The sequence below is a fragment of the Betta splendens genome, chromosome 2 (genome assembly GCF_900634795.4).
Source record: "Betta splendens chromosome 2, fBetSpl5.4, whole genome shotgun sequence".
NCBI classification, from domain to species: domain Eukaryota; kingdom Metazoa; phylum Chordata; class Actinopteri; order Anabantiformes; family Osphronemidae; genus Betta; species Betta splendens.
The window spans coordinates 21,754,492-21,773,910 of NC_040882.2; the positions used below are offsets into that span (position 1 = coordinate 21,754,492).

Below are 19,419 nucleotides of genomic sequence, written 5' to 3' on the forward strand. Positions count from 1 at the left end.
TGTGAATGAATGCAATTTATCATTTATCTTCCACATGAGCCCAGGGGCTGCTTGCTATATTCTGTAGTAAAATGATGAACACTGACACCTTGTGTTTAGAAGTAAGAATTGTGCCTTTCAGACTCCTTTCAGGCTCTAGCAACAGGATATGTGTAAATATAAAAATTCAAATAAAAAAAAGGATTATCAAGTGCAACTTGTATTATTAAGTATAAAACATTAAACATTTACTAATGAAATTCAATAGATTTTCGGAAATAGCGCAGTTGAGCTGTGACGTCACTACACTAACCCCGCCCGTTTGCGTCACGATACCGAAACATACGGAAGTTCCTCAGAACTTGTCAACAAGAGAGGCCGACTGACATGGTAACGTACTCAGCTCATGTCCTTGTACTAATTTCAGCATTTCGTTGCCAAACTAACCTGCATTTCATAAGTTATTCACATAACAACACCATTCGTGTCGTGGCCTTTTTTGCGCCGTCGGAGTCTAGAAAAAACGGTTCAACGAAGTGTGAAGTGAGGATGTTAGCGGTTAGCTCGACGAGAAGCTAACAGCTAGCTTCTCTAGCTAGTCGCTAAAGCTCTTGTGGCTCAAAAATGTGAGCGGCTGCTCCCTCCTCTTCCTGCCTCAAATCGAAAGTAACTGCTAAAACTATCGATGTGGACTTTATCTAAACACGCAGTGGACAAATGGCTGGCAATGGACTTGAACGCGACGTTCTAATTGTTTTTTGTCAATAGTAGAAAGAGTTCGTTCGGCGATCGCTTATTTTCGGAAATGCTAGCGATCTTGGCGTCATTGTTGAGAAGAGTAGAGGAAGGAAATAGCTGCGTGTGTTTATGCAAACACTGTCTGAGATCAGAATAACCTGAGCTGTGTAAAGGCCAGACTAACCGCACCAAAATACAGTTTGCCTTTCAGAATAAGCTATTTTTTCCTGTTTAATGTAAGGAGCGTGTCTTGAATATGCAGAAAACATAATGTTTACAAACTGCGTAAGAGGGAGTTCACAAGTAATAATATATTTTACAGCACATGCACAATCAATGGACTCTTATATTTACATTTTCTTGATATAATGTACTGCTCCAAACATAACACTTAAATTCTTCATTTACTGTATTTCCATAACTACTGACCATTAGGTTTCAGGCAGTGCATTTAAAAATTATTCACAGTATATAAAGTAGTTATAACTAAGTTTGAGGATTAAGGTTTTACTGGATTCTGACCTGCAGCGGGATCCAACACACCTCTCATCACTATTTCTTTTACTTTCCAGGTGAAGTCTTCCTGAACAGAATGTCCTAAAATGACACCTCTCTATCATTTTTAAACAGTTTTAAGTCTTCTTTTTTTAAATACTTTGTGATGTGGAGGAGAAGCACTACCATAATGAAAGTCTCTTCCAACCTCTGTGCCCTCTTGGTTTTCATCATAACAGGTTAGTTATTACATATTTATTAATGTGTTTGACTGTGAATATGTGTAATGTGCGTCCCTACTTTACCTCAAGCGAGGGCCATATTTACACTGCTCATTTATTATATTTATGATCACTGTCAGCTGAATTGAACGAATATCTGCTTGACTTGTTCTGTTTCTTTGTCTTACCTGCAGCATGCAGCCGCTTTGAATATGCCCTTTGTGCTGGTAAGGAAACATGATGTGATTTAGATGCAACAGAGTGTTTCTGGTGTCGGCAGATTGGATCTTTAGCAGATCCTGGCATTGTTCCAAACAGCTGACGTTAAGCTCTAATGGTGGTCCTAATATAAAAGTTCAAACAGAATAAATTTGTCTGCTTCACAAGTTTAAAACATGAATAGTGAACATAGAAAAACAGGAAGACTGTGCATTTCAATGCTGTTGTCTTTCCGTTTCTCAGTTCGCTGTGGCCACACACTTCCAGTGTTGGACAGCAAAGTGGGGGAGATCAAGAGTTCATCTTACTACAGCTGGTCCTATAGCTTTGGCTCCACTTACGACTGCTGGATCATCAAAGGCATGGAAGGAGAGCCTATTGTTTTCAGGTGCAGATACCGATGGAATTACTGTTTTTTTAAATAGACTTTGTAAAATATATTTTTAGCCTTATTAATTTAGACTATTTGTAGAACAGTTAATTAGTTTCTTCATTTTCACTTACATTTAACTTTCTGATCATTCTTCATTGTAAAGTTTGGTATTATGAATTGTTGGTTACCTAACACCACACATCGTTACGATATTACCACCCTGTTTACTTATTTGCAGCACTGTACACTGGCATAAAATGCTCTTCTTGTGTCAAAAGTGTCTTGTTTTTTTCTGTTCACTGATCTATACTTATCAACCTTTTTTTTTTAGTTTTTCACAGTTTTCGGCACGGTGTAGAAAAGAATGGGTGTCTTTGGAATCATCGTCAGGTGGCGAGCCAATTGTTCTTTGTGGCTCCAAACTGCCAGAGCCTATTGAACTCCCTGGTGGAAATATCACAGTGGTGCACCACTTTCTCCCACATCTGTACCCTGTGTCATCATTTCTGCTGAACTACGCTAGAGGTATGACGTTGCAGCGTAATTCAATTGAACAAATTAGGTTTCCTTTTTATGCGCCATATCAAGAGACTTGGAATGCTTCTTGCTAATAGTTGTTCTTTTCTTGTTCTTTCAGGCTCAGCTCCATGCCCAGTGACTTCTATTGAATGCGCGACAGGGAGGTGCCTCCCCCTCTCCTGGCGCTGTAATGGCCGGGTGGAGTGTCTCAACGATGGCCCTGAAGTTGCCACAGATGAAAAGGACTGTGATCTAGAAGAAACAACCTCAGATTCCCCAAAATATGACAGCACGCTGGCTAAAGAATCCAAAGAGACGCATACAGAGGGGTACCACAGGGAACCTGCTGTGACGCCTGCGCCTATTGAGTGGCCCTGTGGAGGCCTCCTCCAGACCTTCTATGGAACCTTCTTGCCTCCTGCCAGTCGGGGTCGTGCGCTGCATTGTGTCTGGACCCTGAACCCTGAGGACACCAGGCCGCTCAGACTGGATTTGCAGCAGTTGGTGCTTGGGGCTCGGGATAAAATCACGGTCTATAATGGAGAACAAGGCAATGGAGATGTTCTCAAAGTGGTGAGTTCTAATTAATCTAGCCATTTATTAAAATCTTGTGAAATCCATATTTTAACAAATGTTAATTATAAAAATAACCTTGACGTAACCTGTGGTTTCCTTCTTTTATTTTGACAGATAACCAGCACCTCAAATTACAAATCAGTCCAAGTTGAGTCGCATACTGGCCTGCTGTCACTGAAGTATGACACGGTTTTTGGCTCGGAGGGGAGTGGCTTCAATGCCACGTTCCATGTTGGGAGCTACTGCCCCCCATGGGAAGGTCGATGTGGGGGAGCAGCAGGGGGGTGCTTTACCCAGGAGCAGCGCTGCGATGGCAAATGGGACTGTCCCGAGACCGGGAAGGATGAAGAAGGATGCAAGGGCTGCAGTCGGAACCAGTTTGCCTGTGGCTTGACGGGACAGAGGACGCTCACATCCAGCCGTTTTCCTGGGAAGCCAGTGTGTTACCCAGCGTCAGAGAGATGTAACTACCAGCTGTACTGCAATGATGGCAGCGATGAAAAGGACTGCAGCCTGTGCCAGCCAGGGACCTTTCACTGTGACAGCGACAGGTCAGTGTTTTGTGCCTTCACTGCAGCCATGCTGGTAATATCATGAGGTGTGTTTTTGATTGTGACACTGTGAGGAGAACATATATAGTTTTATATGGTGTATGCCAACTGTTTTGTTATATTGAATATATTGCAAAATGATGTACCTGATAACAAATCAAGTTGTAGTTCAGCATAATAAGTATATTGGTAATTTTAATCTTCATAATTGAAGATGAGCTGTTTCTGACCATTTTACATCACTCAGTTGAACAGACGACATCTTTCATTGGAATGTGATGTGAACATTACATTTGAATGAAACCCCAAATAGAAATCATTCCTACACACATTAACACACAGCTCATTGTCCTGTGTGCAGGTGTGTGTTTGAGAGCTGGCGCTGCGACGGCCAGGTGGACTGTAAGGACGGCACCGATGAGCTCAACTGCACCGTCACCCTGCCTCGCAAGGTCATCACCGCGGCAACAGTGGGCAGCCTGGTCTGTGGACTCCTGCTCGTCATCGCCATGGGCTGCACCTGCAAACTCTACTCACTCAGGACCAGGGAGTACAGGTAGGTGACGGCTACCGTTTGTAGTTTTATTACTTGTACTAGAACTCTTTTTAGAGCTACAGTCAGTAAAAATGTTTCAGGAGTCTTTATCGGTCTGTTAGAAACCCCTGTTGTTTTAGCGTATGATAACAGGCATGCTTTCTTGCAGCATGTTTGCTCCCATCAGCCGCCAGGAAGCAGAACTCATCCAGCAGCAGGCTCCCCCTTCCTATGGTCAGCTGATTGCTCAGGGAATCATCCCCCCAGTGGAGGACTTCCCCACAGAAAACCCCAACGAGGTGAGAGCAAAGAGAAGAACAAGCGTTTGAAGTTGGACCAGTATGAGATCACACAGCTCACAGAAACCTGATCACAACCATGTTCTTAGTGTTTACTGTGTGTTTTAGATGTGGTAAGGTGATCCATTTTTAATCTTGTGCCAAAGATTATAAACATAGATATTTTTAATTCCTCACTCTTAAATCTGAATTATTACCAATCTTGGACTTGCGGTGCATTCGCCCTTGTGTTACTGTGTCAAAAAGAAAGGGCTCCAGTTTTAGCAGCCTTTCTAACCTCCAGCCGGCTGTGGTGCAGCAGGGACAGAGTTAATGGGTGCTGTTACTAGGCAGCTTCAGTCTGAGGCTGGTTATTATTAGCAGGTGGGGACATCAGAGGTGATGGACTCTGTGGGATTATCTGTGTTTAGCCAGGCTGCTCTGTCTGATGGGATTTGTGAGGCCTTTAACTTGGATCACAGTTTTGTATCTACTAATCCCTGCAGTGTTTAGGGTTTGACTTTATTTGAAGCAAGTGAAGCAGTTTAAGAAATGTTTCTAACTGATTTTCCGTCTCTCTCTTTCTCCATAGACCTCGTCTCTGTCTTTGAGGGGAATTCTCCAGCTGCTTCGCCAGGATGCCAACAGCTCCCCGCACCGCAGACGCAGGCCCCGCTTCGTCCGACGGGCGGTTCGCCGCATGAGGAGGTGGGGCTTAATCCCCCGGCCGGCCTCCAGGCCCACCCAGGCCTCCAGCTCCAGCCAGCAGCAGGACGCTGCGCCTGCCAGCCAGGATCCGGCTCAGTCCACTCCTACCAGGTCTTCCTCGGGCGTGGAGGCGGTGAACCAGCCGGTGCCGCAGAAGCTCGGCTTGTTGGTCCAATCAGAGCAGCGGCAGCAGGGGGCGGCGCTTCCTGTGCTGCAGTTCCCCCCACCACCACCTGTCGCCTCGCCCCCTCCCCCTCCGTACGCCCCGCCAGCCCCTCCCCCGGCCACCCCCCACACTCCCCCTGTAGCCGTCCCTCCCAGCAGCCCCTCTCTGGCCTCCATCTTCCACTCGCTGGGCCTCAGCATCTCCCTGTTCAGAGCCTCGCCCTCCTCCTCCTCCACCAACTCCATGGCCCTGTCCTCCTCTTCTTTCTCTCTCTCCTCGTCGTCTTCAGATGACGAGGTGCTGCTTATCCCCCTGTCAGAAGACACCACTTCAGAGGATGACGTTCCCATGCTCACCTGAACTCGCTCCCCCTCCCCCTCCCCCTCTTTATGTCCTCTACTCACTAATAACTGGAACCCAGTCTTTCCACATTTGTTTGAACTTCAGCACACGAGCCTCACCTCACAGCGAGACTCACCGTGCATGTCTGGTGCCTTTTTAAAATTGCTTTGAGTTGGATTAGTTAATTTATGGAATCAGGCATTTGACATTTGTTTTAAGACCTTTTTTGTTTTAAAGAGAAACAGTTTAAGCTTCAGACAAAAAGCATGACTGATGTATGTTGAAGAGTTCAGTGTAAGGGAGTTTTGGAGGCATTTTTAATTATTGCTGGGCTGCACACTGAAGACGAACCTTTGCACAAAAGAATCTTCCCTATCCAGATACTGAGACAGACGACTGTCACGGTGAATGATCAAAGTTTTTATGGAGGAAATTATTGTGTGACTGCAAACGTGTGAATGCTTTCAGGTTCTGGTCTTACACAGAAGGGTGTGTATGTGTGTGTGTGTGTGTGTGTTGCGTCTAGTCTCAAGTTTGATCACAGATACTGAGAAGAGAAAATCAATTACCCCTGTTTAAGTGCCTTGTGACGAGTTTCCTGTAGATGTCTGGAGGCGATTGCAATGATTCCCAACGTACGCCGCACACAAAAACACACGGAGGCACGCTTTCCTCGCGTCACCGCGCATCGACACACCCAAGACTTGATTGTAAGATAAGAGAGAAGAAGATGCATGTCTAGTCTGCAAGCTGGCAATAACTATGTGGGACCCGTGTTACTGCATTGATCGCGATCAAACTCCATCTTTGTGTGTGCACGTACATATGTACACCTCCCAAATGAATGTATGTAATCTACAGAAGCAAATGTGTCAAATGACAATCTACTTGGTGCCTGACTTTGTGTGTGTGTGTGTGTGTGTGTGTGTGTGTGTGTGTAGGAAGGTGAGGTGCCCTGGTGAGGAAACGGGCCTGAAATCACAAAATAACCTCAACTTGAATTTGCCCCTGGGGGGAATCGATTGACTTTTGTCACATTTTGACGCAACAGATTTGTGGTGTGCCATTTGTATCTACATCTTATTTGTGTTTTATTTCCCGCTCATCTTTTTGTTTCTTCTTACATTGATGTTGTTGCTTTGTTGAATGTATTAGGGTCCACATGGAGTAGCCAGAAGTTATAAATTTACCATGGAACAAGATAAATAAAAGAAAATTGTTTATGATTTTATTACGGTCAACTTCACTGTAAATAAGTAAAAACGTGGCTGAGATTAAACGATTTGCACTTTTGGCTTTTGTGTATTGTGTTTGTCTGCGTTCTGTTTCGGGCAGTGACTTGTTAAAGCAGCACCTGACGCCTCGCTCACCGGTGAAAGAGTCGCTGCATTGTGCTTTGTATTCGAGCGTCCTGTGAGCTCCACAGAAGCTCAGACCTCCACTCTGCAGCTCGGCACAGAACGCAGAGGAACTGAGGGTTTCATCTCTGGAGACCGACATCACGTCCAACTACAAGGTAATTATTGTAACGGCTCTGGATTTAATTAGACAACGTACGTTTTTAGCTAATGCTTCCCGTCAGCACTGAGAGAAAGCAAAGGATTCGTTTTGATCTTCGAATATTTTCAGATGTGAATGCACAGAATCAGTGGGGTCAGTATATTGTGTAAACCCTTTAAGCTTCTTAAAGGTCCTATCATTGTGTGGACCATGGCCCTATATCAATCCAGCATAAATGGTATTTATTGTGGTGAGATGTCCGGTGTTTCCTCATGTGATGTGAACTAACAGATCCTCGTCCTCAGTGGTGACACTAAAATAGCTTCCAGACATAATTATGGCTTTGCGTCGGTCCCGGAGCCTCTGGGTGTGGACGGTGGTTGTGATGCTTGTGCTGCTGAGGCTCCCTGAAAGCCTGCAGAAGTGCGTCTTTGATGAGGTCCAGGCTCGGGTCCGAGTGGTCAGAGCTGCAGACGAGCCTCCCAGCGCCCTGAGGTCTGAGGCTCCGGCCGGGCGTCCGGGCTGGACAGCGCCGGCTCCTCTTGGCTTCTCTGTGGCTCAGACGGAGGCCGCTGAGGAGAAAGCTCCTCCCACTGGTCCTTCACCACAACCAATCAGGATCCAGACCTGGATTCCGAGCGAGAGCGACAACCTATCAGATGCTGAGAAACAGAGAGTGGAGGCAGCGGTGCAGGAGGCTGTGAGGACGGTGTCCTCCCTGCTGTCAGGTGAACAACAGGCCACATATGATTGGTTAAAACTGCGGCTCCTATAAGAGCTGTAACGTCATGATGATGTTCCATCAGTGGACAGAGCACCAGGACCTTTGCTGCTCAGCAGAGACATCAACAAATACTGCAAGTTTGTGTGGAGGAACAGCAGCGCTGTCAACTACAACAGGTGTGTTCAGGTGTGAGAAGAACGGTTTCTGTGCATTCATGGGAATAAGGAAATGTAAACATGCTTCAGGTGCGGGAGAGCCAATAAAAGCTACCGGGCCGAGACGTGTCTGGATGTGACTGTGAGTGTTGCGCTGAACACACGAGGAGCTGCTGTTGTCTCTGAATGACGCAGACCTCGGTTCAGATCCAGTTGTGTGCTCGTGTTCCTGTCAGATCCCAGACGATCACCTGGCTGGATGTGAGATTTACCCAGAGGCCCATTCCCCTCGAAGCATCGCCCTCAGACCTGAAGGTCCTGGACTCGCCGGCGCCGACTTCCTGCTGTACCTGCACATAAAGTCCACAGACGAGTGTAGAGCCAAGGTGAAAACAGTGACACATTCCATACATACATATTTTAATATGAAAATCCAATTAAAAGGTCAAAAGCGGGGGGTTCATTTAATAGGAGCATCCAACATACTGTTGACTGGCTGTGGTCTGTGCTCCCAGCCCGGTGTTCTGGCCTACGCCGCCCACTGCCGGAGCGGCGCCCGTGGACGGCCCCTGGCCGGCGTGGTGGTGGTCTGCAGGCACAGACTCGCAGAGGACACGTACGAGCACGCGGCCGCCGCACAGGTACGAGCGGTGGAGGCAGAGTGACGACGAGGGCGAAGGAGCGCCATGAACGTTTCTCAGCTCTTTTCCAGATGTTGATCCATGAGCTGATCCACGCACTCGGGTTCTCGAAACATCTGTTCCACACCTGGCGGGACGCCTCCTCCGCGTCTCTGGACGGATCGGGCCAGATGAGGCTCTACACCCGGTCCGTCACCTCAGCCATGCAGGGTCTCCTGGCCTCTACGGACCCTGAGCTCGGCGGGCCGCTGGAGAACCTGGTACCGAGCCGCTCCTGTTTATATATAAATAAAAGCTCTCGATCAGCCGTGGAACTGGGGTCTCCTCCCTCCAGGATGTAGCTCCAGGGGGCGTGTCCTCCCACTGGGAGTCCCGCGCGCTGCGAGGCTCCATCATGACGGCGGCGCTGGAGGACTGGACCACGGTCCGAATCGACCCCGTCACCTTGGCTGCGTTACAGGACACGGGCTGGTACAAGGTCGACCTGACCCGGGCACAGAGTCTGGTGTGGGGCGATGGTACGGAACCAGCAGAGGAGGCTATGAGTCAAACGTCCACTGCTTCTCATAGAAAGTCACCATTTATTTTATTAAATATCTGCTGTGGTTTGTATTTAACAGGGGAAGGAGCCATGTTCGGTTCCCTGTCCACATGCAAGGACAACACCTCCAGCTTCTTCTGCTCTGGCAGGTAAAGAAGACTTTGAGTTGTTGAGTCTTTATTTTGCATTTGTAGCGCTGACGTTGGTTCGTGCGTGTCCCTCAGTGGTCGTGGGTGTCACTTCCTTCACCTCCACAAGGGGGCGTGTCAGACGGACCCGTACCTGGAGGGTTGCCAGGTCTATAAAATCCTGCACAACGGAGTAGGTCACGTTAAATATTAATATGTCAGAACAAAAGGATTGAGCACCTAAAAAATTCTAAGCACATCTGTCAGATTTATGTGTTCCTCATTCAAATGACTGACGTTAAGGCATGATTAATAAACCTTTTGTCCCTTGTTCTTTAGAGTGAATGTTGGAAAAAGGAAAACAAGCTTCAATCGGCTCAGAACCTGAGTGGGGAGGTTTTCGGTTCTGACAGCAGATGCTTCTTCTCCAACCTGACCAGACAGGTGTGTGTGTGTGTGCGTGCGTGCGTGCGTGCGTGCGTGCGTGCGTGCGTGCGTGCGTGCGTGCGTGCGTGCGTGCGTGCGTGCGTGCGTGCGTGCGTGCGTGCGTGTGTGTGTGTGTGTGTGTGTGTGCGTGCGTGTATCTGCTTCCTTCTCTTTATTTCTACGCCCGTCTCCTTCCAGAATCACAGTCCTCCTCCATCCTTCAGCAGCCCAGTGGTCGGCTGCTGTTACAGACACAGGTGTACTGGACCGAACCAGTACCAGATCCAAGTGTCAGACTCTGATTGGCTCGACTGTCCAGCAGGGAGAACAGTCCAGGTAACAAGTAAAGACAGTGATGAGGGCAATGTGCAAGATGAAGCAAGTTTTTGAAAATATGCCTGATTTTTAAGCTTATGATTCTTTGTATTCTAGTTGATTTATAACTTGAATACTGGCAGTTACTGTCAGTATTACATACAAACAGTATTAAAAGTTTAATCTGTCTGTGTTTTAGATAAACGGGTACTGGGGCTTCGTTTTCTGCCCTGACAGGAGGTTGTGTCTGTTCCCTGACGTTTCTCCTCCCTCCGGTGACATCAGCGCGGTTCCCGCTTCCACCTTCAGGCATCTACGACTTTAAACCAGCATCCTCCTGGTTTGTTCGGACCTGTAATTGACTCTAACTTGACAGAGCTGTGTTTTTCCTCACAGCTCTGTTTTTCCGTCTGGGACGTCGGCCCACGGGACCTTCAGAGCTGCTGCAGAGGTCACGGCCGTCTCAGCGCTGAGCTTCACTGCTGCTGTGAGCGTCCTGGCTGCCGCTGTGGCCTGTGTGAGGAAGTGTGGCAGCCGCAGGATGAGGATCCGCTCATCTGGAGATGACGCAGCCGACCCGGAACCCGGGGGCCGGAATGTATAGCTACTGGAACTTCAATGTGATTTAGACTCAATCTAGAATCTATAACTAAAAAAAATAATTAAAAATGAATCAAATGTTTTGTTTTCTTAGGGTCTCACTTGTTGTCAACAACACAAAGCAGAAGCACAAACCCAGTTAAAATCTAGTATAATTGGCTGTGAACAGGCCTTATAAATAAATTATAAATTCATAAATGAATGGATATGGACCCGTGGTCTCATCAGATTATTTTATTAACCTAATGAATATTTGTGGATGAATATATGTTTGGTTCAAAATATTTGTTTTTCACTCACACAACTCTTCAAAGGCCAGTGAAGTAAACTCTATTCATGATATTCTTGACCTCCAGCAACATATAATGACAATTCATCCATCACAGGTTTATAAATACTTGCAAATATTAATAATGTTTATGATTATTTGTCAACGGATATTTCCAGTGGTTTTGATGCGTAGGAGGGAGTGAACGTGTTGCCTCAGCGTCTGCGCCTCCTCCACACGGGGATGGAGGTTTGTCTGGGGGCGACGCCGTCTCTGCAGGGGATGAAGTAGGAGCTGGTCTTCAGACACCGACGCGTGAGCTTCAGGCACACGAAGCAGAACTCCACCTGGCAGCGAGGGCAGGTGATGTTCTTGCAGCCCGTCCTGTCGTGCTCCACCAGGTTCCCGCAGGTGGGACAGGCCCGGATGGAGGGACAGGCACCGACGCCCTGCACCTCAGCGAGGACGGTGTCTTTGCACTTCCTGAGCAGCTCCAGGTCCTTGTTGACGCAGCCGTCGTTGTCGCAGCGGTCGCTCCGCGGAGCCGGACCCTTCCACGGCTTCATGCACTGCCAGCAGAACTGGTGGTTCTGCTCCCGGTCCGCTTTGCACACGGTGCACAGGACGCACAGGTTGGACAGATCCTTCCGCTCCACGCTGGTCTTGCACTGTGGACACTGATAGAGCCAGATGTTGAGAGACACAGAGTACTACATCGTTACTATCCAGATGACGAGTTTCCAATCCACTCACAGACTGAATCTCGCAGTACTGTGCAGCAGCCAGAAGAGCGATTTTCTCCTCGAACTCCTGCATCTCCTCCACGGACAGGTCGGCCATCCTGCGCACCTCCTGGTACGACCACGGTTTATTGCACTGCTCCACTCCCTCTATGATCGCCTGGCATCTGAATGTGTAGTTGCCCTGAAACAGAGAGAATGGAGCTTTGGGATTACAAATAGGCTGGTTGATGATTACATTGTTTGGAGGGAGGATGATTTTTAAATTAAAAAAAGTAAAAAAGTTAGTTGTTACAGATTTAAAGTAAAAGAAGAATGGTCTTTTCACTGTAGTTTGCAGTTGTGTTGTGCTGTGTTTCTTTCTCGCCACTAGATGGCGCATCTGGACCCAAAGCAGCGTCCTTCGGTCCGGTACCTGCTCCAGCTGGCTGCGACAGCACTGCGTGAGGTTTTCAGGAGTGACAGCGTGGCCGCAGGACATCTGGGCTCTGAGGCTGACACAGTCCTCTTCACTGACTGAGGGGACAACGCAGAGATATGAGCGACGAGGGAGACACAGTCCCAGCGTCCGTCAACGTTTCACTTTCTGTTTCTGAGACTCATTCTCACACAATGGGTCCAAGTCGTCGTCCCTGTCGACAAACGTCATGGTGGTGTCCAGTGGGTCGTACGTCTTCTCCTCCTGGCTCATTTTATGCGATCTAAAGGAAATATGGGTTTTATTAAATGCATCCAACAAATCACGTTGCACACGTGGAGTGTGAAACAAACCCTTATAAGAGTCTGTAGCGCTATTTAAACGAGGCATCTCAGTAGTAATAATTAGCTAATAATGAAAACTATTTCATACAGTGACTTAACAAACTGTTAATCTTACCTGTTTTTCACTTGAGGCTTCTTTAGATCAAATCCGACATTCACCCGTTGAGGTCGCAGCTCCGTGCGTCTCTGTCTGGAGCCGTCGACGTCTGCTCTTTAATCGAAAGTAAAAAGCGAGAAGAGGAAGCGTCCGCCTCAACACGTGAACTATATATTGTTTTGTGCGGGTGTCTGTTTCATCTGGTTATTGAGGTGAAACAGACACAACATTGAAACGTCCAAACAGCTAAACGTCGTGTTCAGATAGATAATCAGCTGATCCCACAAGAGTTGACGAAACACGCGGTACACGCATTATTTTCTGAGGCTGACGCTGAATTCTTGACTTTATTTGGTCAATATTTTATTGTCACATTTAACGCATCAGGCCAGTTTAGAATAGCTTGTTAAATTAAAAGAAAAATTCAAATGTTGTCACATTTGCTTTATTTAGTCTTTCTGTAGCTGCTTTGAGATACTATCGGTGGTCCAGTGTCACTTTCCCTTCCACGCGGGGACAGACGTCTGTCTTGGGGCCGCTCCACCGGGGCACGTCTCATACGGGGAGCTCGTCTGGATGCACCCACTCTTGAGTTTCAGGCACACGAAACAGAACGCGACGTGGCAGCGACGACACGCGACATTCTTGCAGTTTTGCCGGCTGTGCTCCACCTTCACGCCGCACGTCGGACACGCTCGGACCGCGGGGCAGCGGGAGGCGCCCGTCACCGCAGGCAGACTGACGGTCCCGCACGTCTGCGGGAGCTGCAGGTACTCGTCCACGCAGCCGTCGTTGTCGCAGCGGTCGCTCCGTGGACCCGGACCCTTCCACGGCTTCAGGCACTGCCAGCAGAACTGGTGGGTCTCCTTCTGATCGGCCGAACGCACCGGGCACCGGACGCACAGGTTGGACACGTCCTTCCGCTCCACGCTGGTGTTGCACTGTGGACACTGTGGAAGCAGAGAGGACAGAAGGGATCGTGTTGTTGGTCTAAACCAAAGGGGATCACGCAGTTTTATTAGCACTCACCGGCTGAATCTCCCAGGATTGAGCAGCAGCCAGATGAGCGATGCGATCCTCGAACTCCTGCATCTCGTCCACAGACAGATCCGCCAGCCTGCGCACCTCCTGGTACGACCACGGTTTATTGCACTGCTTCACGCCCTCTGTTATTGCCGGACATTTGAATTGGTAAATTCCCTTTAATAATAGAGGCAACAGTGGAGTTAGTGGAGTAAAGGTCCACGGCACACGGTAGCGTGGCCGAGCGGTCTAAGGCGCTGGATTAAGGCTCCAGTCTCTTCGGGGGCGTGGGTTCGAATCCCACCGCTGCCATGAACTTTTGGATCACAGCAATTAAAGCCAAGGGATGGGCCATAAAATTAGGATACGCCCATTTATTACATAATTAAAATGTGGCATATGATGAACAAATGCTTCTAGGTCATTCTATAAGAAAAAATGTCCTGTTTTGTTATTCCTTAGGCCCAAAAGCAGTTGTTTTCCATCCTGGCTTTTAGCCATAGTTTCTATCACAGCTTGATATCAGTGCATGTTTACTTCAGAGAACGTTGGCCAGTCTCTCAGTACAAACTGACCTCAGAAGGTCATTTCCTGTACTAAATGTCTTTGTTTTACCAGTCGTTGGTTATTTACCTCCTCCCTCTGGTGTGATGTTATAATCACCAAAATGGGTTTAAGACTCACCTTCTGGAGCTGGCTGCGACACCACAGTGTTAGAGAGTCAGGAGTGACAGCGTGGCCACAGGACATCTCTGCTCTGAGGCCTCCATCACCATCTGCAGAGCCTAAGGTTTATTAGACAGAGGCGAGAGTCAATTCAGTAGGTTGTTAGAGAAGACAACACAAGACACAACAGAGCTTAATAATCTGACATAAGGTCTATGAATAAAAAAATAAATTATTCTATTTGTGCTTAGGAACAAAAGAGAAAGTCTTACACACTGGATCCAAGTCATCCTTCCTCGTCACAAGCTTCAGGGATTTGTCCAGGGGGTCGTATTTCTTCTCCACCTCGGGCTCAAGGCTCATCATGAGTCTATATTTAGGAAAACCTTTGGGAGCATGAACAGTGAAAATGAAAGCAGATTTTATTAATCATTATCCACGGGGAGTTTTCTTATAAATAAATATTTTACTGTATTCCTTAAAGACACAAAACATATTTCAAACAACAAGAACAACAACAACAACAACAACAACAACAACAACAACAACAACAACAACAACAACAACAACAACAACAACAACAACAGTAGTCGCAGATTTAAATTTGCCTGTATTTAAATGTTGTCTCTATCTGTGTACCGACACTGTCCCGTCACTGACTTACTGCAGTATTACTGACTTACTGCAGTATTACTGACTTACTGCAGTATTACTTTACTTCAATACTGACAACATATTGAAATATGTGTAACATGACTGTTCACATTTGTCTGATAGAGTGAAGTGTAATAAATCTGTAAATACAGTGTTGACAAACAGACTAACGTGTTTTATGAACCAAATCTCACCTCCAGCCAGTGGTTCTAGACTCAGACCTGTCGCTTCCGGTCACAGGAAGCTCCCGGTCCGTGTCGGCTCCAGATCACGGACTCGGTGCGTTTTTTCTGCGTCTCTTCCTGTTCACATGTGAAAGTGAAAGCGTTGACGGAGCGGGAGCGTCAAACGGCCGCAGGCTGAGTGTGCTCGTGTTTGCCCTCCCATTTCAGTCCGTACCAAACCAGTTGTGTGATAACGGATCACTGCGTGTAGCCGTAACGCGCGAGTCCGTGTTTGTGTTGGCTCCGGTTTTGTCGTCGTTTCATTGTTGACTCCCCGTGTTTGGGCGCAGGAAGCGGAGACTGAGCTGGTTGCTACAACAGTCAACAGTCAGGTCAGTGCGTGGACTCACGGTTCACACTAACACGAACCCGTTTTCAGTTCTGTTCCTGTTGATCTTAACCCATAACACGTGCAATGAGTTATTGATGAACCGGGATGTTTTACGCTCCGCTTTCACGTGCTTGTGAGCGTCATTAATATTCACAGCCACTAGTACAAACCCGACACTAATACTCAGATTCATTTTGTAAATACAGGTATGATCTTCAGCTAAATAAAATAAATGCAGTATTACCAGTAGAGTTTGTACAGTAAGCAGAATATGCTTATACTGTACCTTCATAAACACACTGGTGTTGTTTAACCTGTGCTGACAGCGGGTCGAACCCAGCATCCGGAACCGCCGGTGGTGTAAAGATGTCAACGGCACCTTCTGGAGGACGTCAGCATGAGTCATGACCGCGTTCAGACGCTCAGGGAGAAACTAGCGCGCTGCTCCGTCTCAGGTGGGAAACGGCCGGCGGACCCACGTCAGCGCCGGTCCGGGCTCTGTCTAACGCGCGTTTGCTGTGTTTAGATCACTACGGTCTGATCAGTCCGGGCCTCACCTGCTACCTCAACAGCGTTCTGCAGGTGCTTTTCATGACCCAACGCTTCCGGGAGGAGATCCAACGGTGTGTTGATGATGAACGCTAGAAAACGCTTTTTGGGTCGTGTGTAGATTTGTTTGGATTCTCTTCTGTCCTGTATCTATCTTTAACTGAATACACATGTTTTTTCCACTGTGTCTCAGGCGAGGCAGTACAGATGCAACAGCCATTGATGCACATCTGGACTCACTGTTTACTGATTTAAGGACGAAAAAGGCCAGAACACACTCCATTCTAAAGGAGCTGGGGATCACTGGGTGTAAGTGGACATTATAATCACACTCTATGTTCACCATGACGTCATTCACTGTGGGAATGAATCATTGTCCGATTGAACCAGTTGCAGTGTACGAGCAACGCGATGCTGCTGAGTACTTTGAGAACATCCTGCGTTTGACCAGTGCGGAGGCGTCTAAGGTAGAAACACCTCCATGATAATGATCTCTGCAGCGTCTGAGCAGAGTTCATTCCCACCGACACCTCACTCAGCTTCACACCACAATAGCTTCTGTCTTGATCCATCAGCTGCTTTCAGCTTGGACATTAAACCAACAGTAAATTCACAGCTGCAGGAACTGGCTCAACTGCGTATTTGTTCCACATATTCAGCCGCTTCTGTAGCATCTGCTTAGTAAAATGTGGCTTTATTGTGAAAAATACCACACGTTTGCTTTCCTACACAGCACTGATGGTTCTGTACTTGTGCCGTGTAGATATTCAAAGGGGAGCTGATCCATAAAAACAAATGCCTCCACTGTGGCCACGGAAACGACTCCAAGAGCAACTTCTGGATTCTGCCACTTGCAGTAGAAGACACACACCATCAGACCTGCAGCGTGGTAAGATGCTGTGCTTCAATATGTTGGTAAGAGGTATTTAGAGGGACAGGAACATGCAGGGTGAATAAATATATGACACTTACAGGAACAAGGCTTCAGGAATTTCTTCAAGGGACAGAAAGTGAGTGAGGACAACGTGATGTTCTGTAGCAGCTGCAGCGAGAAGAGAGAGGCAGAGATGGTGAGTCATCATCAGCTGAAGTCCCTGTTATAGACGACGCTCATCTCTCACATTCATGGGGTCGTTGTCGCTTTGTGGCCCAGGACTGTGAGTTAACGCGCCCCCCGGAGGTTCTGACCCTCCTGCTGAAGAGGTTCCGCTTCAGCCACAGGCAGAGGTGCTACGTGAAGCTCCACTGCAGAGCTGCCGTTCCCCCGACGCTGCGCGCGAAGGTAACGCCTCACGTTGGTGACGAACGCCGAGCTCAGCAGCGCCACAGCCGACTCAGCATCGCTTCCCTCCTGCAGGGCGGCACCTACCACCTCTACGCCCTGGTGCACCACTACGGCGACCTCACCGGGGGCCACTACAGCGCTGAGATCAGGTCTTTTCAAACAGGGGAGTGGTACCGCTTCGACGACGACGTGGTGCAGATGGTAAAGAAGATCCTCACACTCTGAACAACAGAGATGCTGCGTGAGGATTGGTGTTTACTGTGATTTGTCTCGGTCTCCACAGGTCAGACAGTCCGCAGACACCCATGTGAGGTAAACACTGTCCTCATGTTAAGTAGTAGGTGCAGAGTGTGTGACTGTGTGTGTCTGTGTAGGCAGGAGGTACTACTATTACTGTTTACGAGCCATGAAATTTTATACAGCGATTCCTGTTCCCTCTGGAATAACCTGTTTTTCCATTAGTGATCCACTAACTGAGTTCATTTGTGCCCCCACCCCCCACCAGCTCCCGCACAGCGTACCTGCTCATGTACAAAATGGGTGAGGTTTGGAAATGAACTCATGGCTGCATGTCGTTGTACATGTTGCGTACTTTAATGTTTACAGCGCTTTTCTTGTTATCTTCAAAAAGGGAGACCACATTCTGTAAAACCTGCCAGAGGCGGCGAGGAAGCTGGCGCAGAGTCAGCGGTGGAGGCTGGAGAGAGAGAGGGTCCTGCTCGCCACCGTTACCATCAGATGAACGGAGGTTCATTAGAGAGGAGACGTGGTGCAGTGAATCAGAATCGCTCCTCGGGTGAACTGGATCAACAGAAGAAGCAGACGGCAGAAAGGCCGATCAAAGGGGCGTTGCTACCAACGGGCACAGAAGCCCTGAGGCCGAGGTCAGCGTGTTCCATTACACACACAGACGAGGCCAACAGGCAGCGGCGTGACACACACTCCATGGTGAACAGGTGGAGTCCGAACCCGCTGGAAAGACCTCACGACGCTGAGTCATACGTTAGAGTGAGAAGCTCAGCAGGAGGTGGAGTCAGTCCTCCAACTAAAGGAGTGAACGACAGAGGAGCAGCTGGAGGAGAGAGGAAAGAAGGATGGGGGGAACAGAGAACAGATGTTGAACAGCTGTTTGATGCCTCCGTCAGCGTCCTCTCTAACGGCCACTCGCCTCATTCACCCTCGCTCCGTCGCAGAACGAACATATCCACTGCACAGCTTCGTGTCACAGTGGAGGAGAGAACAGCAAACGTCCTGGACATGAGACCAGAGCCAGGTATTTGTCGTCCTCGACTCACAAGATGACTTCTGCTCCCACACCACGAAGGGTTTTTGCTTTTTTACTGTTACCTGTAGTGTTCTGTTACTTGAGCACATGCAACAGGTTGTGTGCGCTTTTTAATGTGTGTTGAATCTGACACATGTCCACAATTCAGAGGCACGCTGAGCTAATGAGGATTGGATTGGAGACGACAATGACAACAACGACGACAACGACGACAACAGTGACAGTGGCGATGATGAAAGGAGACTGAGTGTACAATTTTTGACCAATTTTTAAAGCAAAGAGCATCTTTGCACCATTTGCTTTTTAAGCCAACCTGCAACTAAAGCAAAGCTGAAATGTGTCATTATGCATTTAGGTCAAATGATCTATTGGTGTAAATGTGTTTATACTTTAACTTCCTTTATATTAAACCACATTTTAACTCCTCCAAGTAGTGATATGTTGGAGTTGAGGTAAAGCTATTACGGGCGAGGGTCAAACTAGACTTCACGAGATTCTAAAACACGCTCCTTGAGCGGGGAGACAAACTACAATGGCCTACAAACTGAACTGGAGGGAAGACCCAAATGCACAACCCACAGACAGGACTGACAATAAGTGATTTAATAAATAAATAGAACATACAGACTGAGAACAATACAAACTAAGGACGCTGCGACTGCAGGATAAGCCAGAAACAAAAAATGCAAACTAACACATAACTCACAGGTAAACTAAAGATCATTGCAGAGCAGGAAACTAAGTAGCCATACTAAAATACAAAACATGCAAACAACAGTATCCAACACAAACAGGGAACAAACAC

The 19,419-nt window shown here is 47.7% G+C and overlaps 5 protein-coding genes and 1 non-coding gene across 11 annotated transcripts; 4 read left to right on the forward strand and 2 right to left on the reverse strand.

Annotated features, from left to right (window-relative positions):
• The first annotated feature begins 297 nt into the window (after positions 1–297).
• On the forward strand, positions 298–6,993 carry lrp10 (low density lipoprotein receptor-related protein 10). Its single transcript, XM_029136306.3, has 10 exons — positions 298–369; positions 1,290–1,451; positions 1,628–1,660; positions 1,896–2,040; positions 2,357–2,550; positions 2,663–3,117; positions 3,235–3,671; positions 4,033–4,227; positions 4,376–4,505; positions 5,077–6,993. The coding sequence occupies exons 2-10, from the start codon at positions 1,379–1,381 to the stop codon at positions 5,716–5,718; spliced, it is 2,304 nt and encodes a 767-aa protein (XP_028992139.1). The 5' UTR covers positions 298–369; positions 1,290–1,378; the 3' UTR covers positions 5,719–6,993.
• Positions 6,994–7,083: 90 nt separating this feature from the next.
• On the forward strand, positions 7,084–10,810 carry LOC114867624 (ciliated left-right organizer metallopeptidase). Its single transcript, XM_055503082.1, has 14 exons — positions 7,084–7,216; positions 7,523–7,928; positions 8,007–8,100; positions 8,170–8,221; positions 8,316–8,465; positions 8,595–8,720; positions 8,792–8,980; positions 9,055–9,238; positions 9,341–9,410; positions 9,486–9,582; positions 9,729–9,833; positions 10,014–10,151; positions 10,330–10,439; positions 10,527–10,810. The coding sequence occupies exons 2-14, from the start codon at positions 7,538–7,540 to the stop codon at positions 10,732–10,734; spliced, it is 1,914 nt and encodes a 637-aa protein (XP_055359057.1). The 5' UTR covers positions 7,084–7,216; positions 7,523–7,537; the 3' UTR covers positions 10,735–10,810.
• A 139-nt stretch (positions 10,811–10,949) lies between these two features.
• LOC114847044 (E3 ubiquitin-protein ligase RNF19A-like) lies at positions 10,950–12,772 on the reverse strand. 4 transcript variants are annotated; one of them, XM_029136343.3, is made up of 5 exons: positions 12,616–12,771; positions 12,348–12,439; positions 12,154–12,254; positions 11,752–11,922; positions 10,950–11,675 (listed from the first exon to the last, which is right to left on the reverse strand). In XM_029136343.3, the coding sequence occupies exons 2-5, from the start codon at positions 12,427–12,429 to the stop codon at positions 11,214–11,216; spliced, it is 816 nt and encodes a 271-aa protein (XP_028992176.1). In that variant the 5' UTR covers positions 12,430–12,439; positions 12,616–12,771; the 3' UTR covers positions 10,950–11,213. The 4 variants fall into 4 exon arrangements, with proteins under 4 accessions (XP_028992176.1, XP_055359080.1, XP_055359079.1 ...); XM_055503105.1 differs by having other exon boundaries at positions 12,067–12,254; XM_055503104.1 differs by having other exon boundaries at positions 12,034–12,254.
• Positions 12,773–13,026: 254 nt separating this feature from the next.
• Positions 13,027–15,269, reverse strand: LOC114847053 (uncharacterized). Of its 2 annotated transcripts, XM_029136354.2 has the most exons (5): positions 15,135–15,269; positions 14,559–14,672; positions 14,305–14,405; positions 13,627–13,797; positions 13,027–13,547 (listed from the first exon to the last, which is right to left on the reverse strand). In XM_029136354.2, the coding sequence occupies exons 2-5, from the start codon at positions 14,650–14,652 to the stop codon at positions 13,092–13,094; spliced, it is 822 nt and encodes a 273-aa protein (XP_028992187.1). In that variant the 5' UTR covers positions 14,653–14,672; positions 15,135–15,269; the 3' UTR covers positions 13,027–13,091. The 2 variants fall into 2 exon arrangements, with proteins under 2 accessions (XP_028992187.1, XP_055359088.1); XM_055503113.1 differs by lacking the exon at positions 15,135–15,269 and having other exon boundaries at positions 14,563–14,658.
• Positions 13,851–13,932, forward strand: trnal-aag (transfer RNA leucine (anticodon AAG)). The gene has a single exon. It is a non-coding gene; the product is annotated as a tRNA-Leu (tRNA).
• Positions 15,270–15,354: 85 nt separating the features above from the next.
• Positions 15,355–19,040, forward strand: LOC114847028 (ubiquitin carboxyl-terminal hydrolase 47-like). Of its 2 annotated transcripts, none has more exons than XM_029136317.3 (12): positions 15,355–15,496; positions 15,822–15,950; positions 16,022–16,118; positions 16,238–16,353; positions 16,435–16,511; positions 16,808–16,933; positions 17,019–17,114; positions 17,198–17,326; positions 17,402–17,530; positions 17,613–17,641; positions 17,835–17,869; positions 17,961–19,040. In XM_029136317.3, exons 2-12 carry the CDS (start codon positions 15,893–15,895, stop codon positions 18,629–18,631), a joined length of 1,563 nt encoding a protein of 520 aa, XP_028992150.1. In that variant the 5' UTR covers positions 15,355–15,496; positions 15,822–15,892; the 3' UTR covers positions 18,632–19,040. The 2 variants fall into 2 exon arrangements, with proteins under 2 accessions (XP_028992150.1, XP_028992157.1); XM_029136324.3 differs by having other exon boundaries at positions 17,792–17,869; positions 17,961–18,277.
• Positions 19,041–19,419: the final 379 nt, after the last annotated feature.